The sequence below is a fragment of the Castor canadensis genome, chromosome 12 (genome assembly GCF_047511655.1).
Source record: "Castor canadensis chromosome 12, mCasCan1.hap1v2, whole genome shotgun sequence".
NCBI lineage: Eukaryota > Metazoa > Chordata > Mammalia > Rodentia > Castoridae > Castor > Castor canadensis.
The window spans coordinates 88,376,571-88,387,622 of NC_133397.1; the positions used below are offsets into that span (position 1 = coordinate 88,376,571).

At 44.9% G+C, this 11,052-nt stretch overlaps 1 protein-coding gene across 1 annotated transcript in view; it reads right to left on the reverse strand.

The window, feature by feature from the left end:
• Rfx8 (regulatory factor X8) overlaps nt 1-9,235 on the reverse strand; it is a 75,002-nt gene extending 65,767 nt beyond the window's left edge. The window contains exons 1-2 of the mRNA XM_074050385.1: nt 9,055-9,235; nt 1,420-1,543 (exon numbers count right to left, since the gene is read on the reverse strand). Of these exons, the coding sequence (XP_073906486.1) occupies nt 1,420-1,543; nt 9,055-9,134 (204 nt within the window). The 5' untranslated portion in view covers nt 9,135-9,235. The remainder of the gene's footprint in view (nt 1-1,419; nt 1,544-9,054) is intronic.
• Between the last annotated feature and the right edge of the window lie 1,817 nt (nt 9,236-11,052).

Below are 11,052 nucleotides of genomic sequence, written 5' to 3' on the forward strand. Positions count from 1 at the left end.
CAATTCCATACACTTAAGCACAACTAAAAAAAGAGGGAGAAGGAAGGAAGGAAAGAAGAGAAAAGTAGAAGGGAAGAATGGAGGAAATTGAGTTGGCAACTTTGTGACCCAGTGAGCAAATTCCCTATGGCCCTGAAATCATCTAAGCCCTCACCAGATGGCCACCAAAGCAGTATGGATGTACAGATTGTAAACTGGACCCAGGCCCTTGATAAGAACTCATCAGTCTGTGTTCTCCCGTCAAGGCACAAATCCTGGTGTGAGGTGTGTTTGCCCAATGGGAAGAACTGCCCTCCCCTTTGCATAAATGTGCTGTCCACTCACCCAACTTTGTCTCTGCCATAAGAGGGCTCTTTGTTTTCATGAAAAATTTGCAGACAGGGTGCTTTGGAACAAACTTGTACTGGGCGTGCACTTGGACCATGTAACCATCAATGTCTCTATACTCAGGGACACTTGGGGGTGGGGGGGTAACAAATGGAAAGAACTCTGGACTGTCATTCAGGAGGCTGCATTTGCCATTCATCCACTGTGACTAGCTCTGGAACCCTTGCTTTAATCACTCCAGGTTTGTTTGCTGACCATGCAACAACACTAATGCTACCTGCCTGAGCCTGCTGGCTGTGACAACTAGAATACAAGTTGGATAAGGACAGGAATATTCATCTATCTTGTTCATATACAGAGGCATATGACATATCCCCAGCATTTAAAACAGTGCCTGACACTGAGCAGTTGTTCAATGAGCATCTGTTGCATGCAGAGGGTCTCAGACCATCGTACCAATGTTTGCTATGCACACGTGCTCTTCAATGAAGTTCTCTAGTGTAGGTTCTGATCCTATATCTCAAGATATAGGAAATACCTATAGCTAAAGGAAATCTTTAGGGGCAAATGAGTTATCTAAATACAAATGAATGGTGGGAAGCATCAGTTGTTGGGTACCAACCGGAGTGGCTCACAGTTTGTGTGGCACTGAGCTTTGGTGTTTCTACATAGGAGTAATGGCCCAACAAAGCTGGGGTGTTTGCAGCTGCCACCTCTTTCCTGGCCCTGACTATGAAGCATGGACAGAGGAAAGTGGCTAACAGAAGGATGCTGACCATCTGATTGGCTTCCCAGAATGTAGTCAGCTATACCAACGATAACCCATTAGACCCAAGTATATTTCACCCTTTCCTCAATCGCTGTCATACACCATGCAATGACACTACCTTCAGTCAATGATGGACTGCAAATGAGACAGTGGTCCTCTAAGACTGTGACACTATAGTTGTCTCAGGCTGTGTAAGTGCACTGTACAGTATCAAACTATGATGAATCACCTAATACACATTCCTCAGCACTTATCTCAGCCATTAAATGAAATTTGCTGGTTTTACCCAGTGTGTACAATATTACTAAATCTTCATAACTCACCTTCCCAAATGTTGCTGGGTTGACCTGGTTTTGTGCATTCTGTCCGTAGGTCTCCACATAAATCTCATACATGAGACAGCGAGGCACACTGGACCCCTCACAAATGCAGAAATTGTCAACCAACCTGAGAGAGAGGAGGACCAGAAGAGGAAATTGGCATCTGTTTTTTCTAAATCAGGATGTTTTATAAAAGCAATGATCAGATATGTGTGATGCAAAGAAATGAAAATACGTCTGGGTTATTGAATGGATCCCCAGAGAAAGGCGAGTAACCAGCATGGCTAATGTGCCTTTGTGTCCTCAGGCCAATGGTAAGGACATCGATTATGGACTTTTAGTTATCAACATGGGATTTTAGTTTTGATTTGGGGTGGATTGAAGGCTAAAAAGAAGCCTGTTTCTGGGGCTCAGCAGACACTGCTTCATGTGCTTTTACAAAAGCTGTAGCCAGGATGTACTGGAGGTATGACTCAAGTGATAGCATACCTGCTTTGCAAGCTCTATTCAGACCCCAGACCCACCAAAACAATGACAACAACAAAAAGTGGAGAATTATTTTCTTGATAAGACACAAAGCAATACCTTACCTTGGCAGGTGACCAGAAGAGCCACTTGACTTCCCCAGCCTTGTTTGCCTGTGAGTCTAGGCAGGTGTCAGGGTTTGGATTTTATATGGCTCCCAAAAGCCCACATGCTAAATGGTTGACAGTGTGTGCTGCTATTGGGAAGTGGTGGCCAGCTTTTCTCCCAGCTTCTCATGACTGCTGGAAACTTGGTGTCCTAGGCTCTCAGTGTCTTCCTGTGGCCTTCTCCCTGTGTGTTTGTGTCCCTGCATTTTCTTTTAAAGGGACAGTCATTGGATGACTAGGGCCACTCTTCTCCAGTATGGCCTCAACTCAAAGTAAGGTCATATTTTATAGTTTGTGTTTAGGAGATGGGGCCTGGTATAAGGAAGTTAAGTCATTAGTAGTGTGTCCTTAAAGGTGATGTTAGAGCAGGGTGCTGGTGGCTCAAACCTGTAACCCTAGCTATTCAGAGGCAGAGATCAGAAGGACTGCAGTTCAAAGCCAGCCTGGCAAATAGTCTGCAAGACCCTATTGCAAAAAAACCCATCACAAAAAAGAGCGGTGGAGTGGCTCAAGGTGTAGGCCCTGAGTTCAAGACCCAGAATCACCAAAAAAAAAAAAAAAGGGATATTGAGACCCTGGCCCCTTCCTCGTTTTCTCTCTTTGCTTCCCAGCTGCAGGTTTTTTCCCACATGTTCCCTGCCATAACTTTCTGCCATGCCACAGGCACAAAAACAATGGTGTCAACTGACCACAGACCGAAATCTCAGAAACTGTGAGTCAAAATATACCTTTTTCTTTATTAAGCTGATTTTCTCATGTATTTTGCCACAGTGATGGAAAACTGGCAACACAGCAGGTATTCACAGTGCTGCCTTCCTTTTCTCTACCTATGTAGCAATTGCCTGCATGGTTCTTAGATCCATGCAATTCAGGGTGGGCCACGCATTTTGACTAGCAATGAGATGTAAAAATGTAAGACATTAAACCCTTGTGTTGCCTTCTATTTCCTGTTGGATACAGAGTAAAGGCAGCATTTAGGCGTGACCCATGAGACCTAAGGCCTCTGCTTCAGTGGGACCTTCAATGCTCCTGACCCTGGGGCAGGCATGGATCCCTGACTATCAGGGACTACACCTGAGGCTTACAGACCACTGCCTGGCCAATAGGGATAGCTGGGTGCCTGATCTAACAGTGGTGTGTGAGTGTGGGGAGTAAGTGGTGAAGGTGACCTGGATCAGAAACTATCGACAGTGATATCCAGTCACAACCTTCCCTTGTCCTGCTTGGCCACAGACTGTCAGTTTCTCCTCATTTATTTATTTATTTGCAGTGCTGGGGATTGAACCCAGAGCTTTGACCATGTTAGGCAAGTGCTCTACCACTGAACTACATCCCCAGCCCACTCCTCATTCTTTTAAAGAAATACAGTTGGCCCTGCAGCTATGGATTTGACAAGCCTCAGCTTGGAATATTTGGGGGGAAAATTGCTTCTATACTGAACATAGGAAGACTTTTATTCTTATCACTATTTCCTAAACAATATAGCAACTATGTACATTGCATTTATACCACACTGCTTTCTATTCTTGCATGTGTGCTGAGGATCCCATCCAGAGCCTTGCACATACTAAGCAAGTGCTCTACCACTAAGCAATCCCAAGCCCCAATTAGTAGTTTTCACAAGTCATCTACAGAGCATTGAAAACATCTAGTAGGACATGTGCAGATTCTATGCAAATATTATGCCATGTTTTATTGTAAATTTCATTAGGATGTATTCATTATATGGGGGGGGGGTACTGTGCCATTTTATATAAGGCCCTTGAGCATCCATGGATTGTTGTATCGTCAGATTAAAAAACAATCCCCTGTGGACACCTGGAAATAATTCTACACAAAGCTATCCAGCACATTGTTTCTAAGCCAAGAGGAACTTTTAAAGCAGGGAACTTACAGACAATATATCATCTGCTTTCTCTTTGATGACATCCAGCTAAGTTTCTGAGATGAGGAACTCTAAGACCCAATTTACTTTTCTGAAGAACTAAAGACCAAAGTTGCAGTCACAAACTTCCAAGAAAAAAAGAAAAAGAAACAGATAAAAAGTATGTGGGATTTCTGGCCCTATATTGGTCTCAGGGTGACAAATCACCACAGGCTTGGGTGGCTTACAACAGCAATGTACTCTCTCACAGATCTAGAAGCTAGAAGTCTGAAATCTGTGCCTGCTACATGGGTCCTTCCTGAGGCTCTGAGAGAGATTTGCTCCATACTTTTCCTTAGCTTCTGGTGACTGTAGGAGCCATTCCTTGGCTTGTATGTGCATCACCCAACCTCTCCGGGTCCTCAGGTGGCCTCTACCTGTGTGTCTGTGGCTTTGCTTATTTCTTCCTAAAGACATCAGCCACTGGATTTAGGGCCCACCCTTATCCAGTGTGACCTCAACTTAACTAATCACATCTGTGAAGACCCCATTTCAAAATCAAGTCATATTATGTGGTTCAGATACACATGAATTTGGGGGCAGGGGAGATGCTATTCAACGCAGTTCAGGCCCCGAGGAAGTGGTACTTCTGGGAGAGTCCATCCCATCAGTGTGGGACTTCACAATGGTTTGAACACAGCAGTTACTCCACCATTTAGTTGGCTCACGGGGTGATATCTCTTGGTGGGGTGGCAGAGGGGCAAACTCATATAGCTCAGTGATATTTGTACCTCTCCTTTCTTTGTTTTAATTTAAGAGACAGGGTCTCACTATGTTACCCAGGTTAGCCTCAAACTCCTGAGCTCAAGCTATCATCTTGCCTCAACCTCTTGAGTAGCTGGGACTACAGGCCACACCACCCCTCCTGGCCCTATCTTCTTTTGTGAAGATATTACTTATAGGTATTTGAGAAACCTTATATCTGCACTCTCACAAAAAAATTTTTTTGGTGATTTCAGTAGTTTAAAAAATTCTATATTCATTCTTGTATAGAAAAGGCATCAACCATATTACCTTCTTAGCTTCCTTCTCATAAAAGGGGACTAAGGTAGAAAGAAGAAAAATAGAGGGGATGAACCTATTTGAGTTATAATCCATACATACATGGAAATGTCACAATGAAATTCCCTGTATAAACTATCTTATACAAACAAACCATCTTTTTTTTTTTTTCAAAATTGGAGAAGAGGAAGATAAAACAGAGCCTGTCTGAGGTCTGGCACAAGTGGGAGAGGAGGGTGAATGTGGTAGAAATATTATGTATTCATATATGAAAATGGAAAAATGAGACCTGTTGAAATTATTCCAGGAGTAGGGAGAAAGGGGATAAAGGAGAATGATGGAGGGGGGTGAATTCAACTATGATACATTGTAGGAACTTTTGCAAATGTCACAATAAACCCCAGTACAACAAAAATAATTTAAAAAAAAATAAAGAAAAGTGAAAAAAAATTTGGCTGAGTTAGGGAACTATGGCAAAATGTGATACAAATCAAATTTAAGCTCACTTCTGTTTATTCATGGCTATATAGAATAGTCAGGAGACAGTCTCCCCAAAATCCAACCAAGACCAGTGGCATAGTGGCTCATGTCTGTAATCCTAGGCTGAGATCAAGATTCCAAGGCTGGGGCGGGCGGGGGGTGGTCACGAGACTCCATCTGTATAGAAAGATCTGTGCATGGCGATGTGTGCCTGTCATCCCAGCTACAGCAGGAGGCATAAAAAGAGGTATGGGTGATCAGAGTCAGCCCAGGCAAAGTGAGATCCTATTTTTAAAATAACCAGAGCAAAAAGAGCTAGAAGTATTGCTCAAGTGTACCTGCCTAGCAAATACAAAGCCCTGAGTGCAAATCCCAGTACCACAGAAAACCCTAACTTCTTAAAATGAACTTTCATTAAAATTTTTGCTAAATATTCTTCCTTATCACAGACAGTCATTTGTTCAAATCTTCTATGAACTGCTATCCTCCTATTTCAAAATGGTATTACTGACTGATTGTTATTTGGGTGCCCCCAAATCTGAAACTTTCTGAGTGACAATATGATGCTACAAGTGGAAAATTCCACACCATGAAACATTTTGTTTCTTGCACAAAATTATTAAAAATATCGCATATCCCTTCAGGATATGCATATAAGGTATATATGAAACATAGAGGAATTTCTCATTTAGACTTCAGTCTTATACCCAAGACATCTCATATATATATATATATATATATATATATATATATATATATATATTCCAAAACAAAAACACATCCAAAGTCCAAAACACTTCTGGTCTTGAGCATTTTTTAATAAGGGAGATTCGACCTGTATCAACCTGCATTAACCTGAAGCAGGCCGAAGCTGAGTGTCAGAGGGCATGCCTAACATGTATGAAGCCCTGGCTTCCATTTCCAGCACCTCAAAAGAAAAGAGTAACAAAGGTCTATGACCAAGTATCTTTTCTATGTTCCCACATAAGGAAAAGTGGGTCCTGTCTGCAGGAGAGAAAAAAAAATCCCAGCCCTTTATGTGAGTGCATAGAAAAGACACTTAGTCAGGGACCTTTGTCATTCCCCCCGCCAAACCCTGTGCTGCTACTTTGATCTTGGCTGCTCCAAGATCATCACTCCATTTCTGTCCATGTCCCTTTGGTTATTTCCCCAAAGTTCTCAGGCAAATCTCAAAGGCCAGTCTGTGGTCAGCAGTCAACATATGTCACCTAGACAAATGGGGATTCAAGTTTGTCCACTGAGACAGTTCCTGTTAGAGTCTAGCTTTGACTTTAGCCCAAACAGGAGTTGTTTCAGCCATTAGTCTTCACAACCAGGAGAGATCACAGCCATGACTTTCCCAGGGCTTTGGACTGCCCAGACCCAGGTTGAAACCCTGACTTTGGGATATGTGAGAGTACTGAGATCAGAACACAAGTATATGATGTGCTTAGTACACAGGCTGGCACACGGAAGCTCTAATTATTATCATTTTTATATTTCCCACCAAAATGCAGGCTGAAACCCAAAAGGTCGTCGATGTTGGCAGACTGGTCTCATGCTGTAGGTGAGTCTGACCTTCTCCACCTGGGGCCCCCAGGAGATGCTGAATGAGGGGTGTGCAGACAGAACTACTGTAGGTGACATTGGTTAGGGGTTTTACACTGTGACACCAAAATGTCCTTAGGATTTCACCTTAGGTGGAAAGCCAGGGCCTCACTCAGTCTGACCTGCAGGGTCAGCCCCCAGATTTTTGTTTTGCACTCTTTTGTGCTTCCCAGAAATCTGGCTACTTCTCTCCCAGCCCTGCTGTCCTTCCTGCTTGCTGACACAACCTTCTGCTACTTCTGTTGCTTAGCCAGGCCAGCTCCCTAAGCCTTTCTCCTGGGAGCATTTATGTGGTGCGTGACAATGGCACTGATGTCTGGAGGCAGGTGGGGATCTAACAGAGATGACTGACTGGAAACAAAACAATGAAGTAATGCTAAAAATGGGGCGTTTCTTTCCCATGACAACATTTGGGCCCCTCCCTGGCCTTTCACTGGAAAGCCTGGGCACACTCCTGAGCTGTCTCCCAGTGTCCCAATGTCTCACCTGCCCTTGCCCACTGCTGTTCCTCCCTCTGGGTAGCTTGGTCTTGTGCAACATTTTATAACATCCCTCAGAATTACAAGCTTAGTGGCTGAGTTTTGGATGCCAGTGTTAGAACCATAGTGGTCATAATCTCTTAAACACCCACTTCACAGACTAGGCCCCAGAGCAGCCTCCACTGTGAAAAGAGGCCCCTCCTCAGCCCAAGGCAGTCTCTCCCAACCATGATGAACCTGTGGGTCAGAGGCTGTCCACTTAGGATGGTGGCATGAAACTTAAATTAGTTAGGCCTACTGCTAACATGGCCCATGCTCCTAGCAAACTGGGGTTACCAGCTGAAGGAATTTGGAGGAATTTGGAATTTGAAGGAATTGTCAGTTCACAAGTCACCTAACAAGGGAATTTTTAATCTCTAATAATTTTTTCAAAACTCTGAAGCATAATTCCAACCTCAGAAATTCAAATTTACCAAGTGGTGACCTGAAATTGCTGAGAAAGACTCAAGTCGTTTCTTTTAAGAAAGACAAATACACAGAAAGTCTAGGTTGGTGAGTGTAACAGAAACACAGCAGTGTTGCCTAACACTCTGAAAAATTGTTTCTGTATTTCTTCATTTGGTTGTTTTTCTCTCCTACAAGATAAGACACACCAATCACTTTCTTATGGAGCAAAGTGTAACCATTTAGGCCCCTTGGGCTTACAATCATCAACATACCCTTCATTTTTCTGCTTCACTCAGATGACTTTTTTTTTTTTTTTTTTTTTTTACAGAAAATGTTCCCTGAGAAATATTCTTTGAAACTTACCGGAAGAAAAATGTAGACTGATATATAATAGTTATTCACCTTATAAAACCAAGGTCCTAGGACTGGTTTCAATTATTTTCTTACTCATGAAGAGCTGCAAACACGAGTTCCTCAGTCCCACTGGCTAAGGGTATTTTCTTTCCAGTACTTTTTTTCTACCTCTATTTAAATAGCCAGAAGTGAATTGCACAAACAACGTGAAATGAGTTGTTGAAGCTAAAAATGGCTTCGCTTTAAGTTAGAAAACATTTCACTGTGGATCTCAGGGTAAGAGAAACCGCTTTCTCCCCTGGCCATCGCCAGGTGCGTTCAGATGTGTTTGTAAACCTCCCCAACCAACAAACCCCCCATGAGGAATGGTCTGGATTGCTTCCGGCGGGAAGTGTGACCAACAGGGAAGGCCGCAGATGGAAAGCCCGACCCCATCCGTGTGTGTGTGTGTGTGTGTGTGTGTGTGTGTGTGTGTGTGTCCAGCCCGACCCCATCCGTGTGTGTGTGTGTGTGTGTGTGTGTGTGTGTCCAGCCCGACCCCATCCGTGTGTGTGTGTGTGTGTGTGTGTGTCCAGCACTAAAAAGTCCTACTCCTTTTGGACCTTGTGTCGCCAGAGCGCAGCCGGTCCCTCTTCGCACTTGGCAGCAGCTGCAGGAGCAAAGCCCCACCTCGTCCAGGAACCCGGCCCCAGGGAGGCGCCCGGCCGCTCACCACTGGATGATGCCGCTGTGCAGGCCATGGTTGCCCACGCCGCCCGGCGGGGACCTGGACACCGGCGGCCCCTCGGCCATGGCTTGTCCCCGCCCGCAGCGTCCAGGCGGGCAGCGGGCGGCGGCACGGCGCAGGCGGGGATGCACCCGTCCCCCCGCAGCCGCTCCTCGGTGTTTACTTTAGAGCCGGGCGCGCGGGGACGCCGTGGCGCGGGGGCTGCAGCCAAGCCCGCCGGGCCCGAGCCCCGGGGCGCGAGGCGAACCCACCAGGCCCGAGTCCCTGCAGCCTGCGGTGCGAGCTAGGGTCGCCTACCCCTTCATCAAAGTCACACCCACATGGTACCCTGCCCATCTTTGTACCAAGCAAACACCGAAGCAACAAACCAAAACCAATGCACGCCTTTCAAACTGGGCCACGATATTCGATTAGCAAGAGTCCTAAATCATAATTGTCCTTTGGGATTATGTGGGCATTTTTCAAAAGATACTGATGCCCAAGCAAAACACCCCATCTCCCAAAAGACTCGTTACTACTGGTGTTGGGCTAGGTTGGGAGGCTGGGCAAACCGGCTTTTGCAAGCTCCCCAGGTATGCTAATAGGAACTCTGTTGCTGAGAACCACTGGCCCTGGACTCAGATCTCTGGAAGGATATCCCCAGGTGAGACCAGTGTGCAGCTCCAGCCACCTGCTGCCCCAAAGTGATCCTCCAAAACCTGCAGCCAGGCCTTGGCACGTCTTGCCCTCCAGGGCCATTTGTGTTACTGTTGCTGCGGTAAGACGTTGAACTGCTTACTCTCTCAGAACCTCACTTCTTTTATGGGGAGCTGTGTGGTTGTGGCATCCAGTGATACCCATGTCTCAGGCATGTGGCCCAGTAAGCGCTGAGCCACAGGGCAGTGACAGTTCCTGTCTCCTAAGGATTTCTCAATCTAAATTAAAAACATATTTGATGACTCAGCAACAAAACACCGAACAGTTCAATTTAAAAATGGTCAAGGGATTTTACAGGCATTTCTCTAAAGAAGATAGACAAATGCCTACAAAGCACAAGATGCTCTACAAATTTAGACACTAGGGAAATGTAAGCCAAAAACACACCATTGTATCAGTGGGCAATGCATTGTCTGATCAGATTCCTAAATTCTTTGTGCCCCAACTGGAGGCATCCAAGCAGGACATGTAAATGTAATGGAGTTTATTAAAAGCTAGAGAAGGGAATTACCAAAGGCATGGTGGAACCAGGTAGAAGCTGGAAGCAGTCTTTCTCTTTTCAGGTGCTTTAAAACTTACACTAACCTATGGGAAGGGAAGAACCTGGTGATTCCTAATAATCAATAATCAATGAGTGGGGAGGGGCATGGGTGGTCCCTGGGCCAGGAGGGGGCGGTTTGAGTTGTCCCTGTGCCAGGGTGTGAATAACCTACACACATTTGCAATTGGAAAGAAGGCTCAGAGAAAGAGAATGTTCAACTTGAAATACAATATTAAGTCATATATGTTCTAAGAGTCCCAAACTTTCCCTTTCCCTCACCATCAGAATGGCTATAGAATAAGGAGAAAGAGAAGGGAAAAATGGAGTTTGTGTGTGTGGTGGTGGGGGGGGGGAACAGGAATAAGAATAAGGAGAAAAGGGGGCTGAAGGAGTGGCTCAAGTGGTAGAGCACCTGCCTAGCAAGCACAAAGCCCTGAGTTCAAATTCCAGTACCACTACCACAAAAAGAAAAGGAGAAAAAGAAGGAAGAGGAGGAGAAGAAGAAAGCAAGGATTGGAACCCTTGTTCATTGCCAGTAGGAAGGTACCATAGAGCAGGAAATGGTATGCCCTTTCCTTAAGAAGTAAACACAGAATTACCAAATGATCCACCAAATTCCACTTTGGGATTTATACCCAATAGAACTGAAATGAGTATGCACAACAACGCTCATAGTAGCATTGCTGACAACAGCCAACAGATGGAAGCAACCCAAGTGTCCATGGACAGACAAATGGATAAACAAA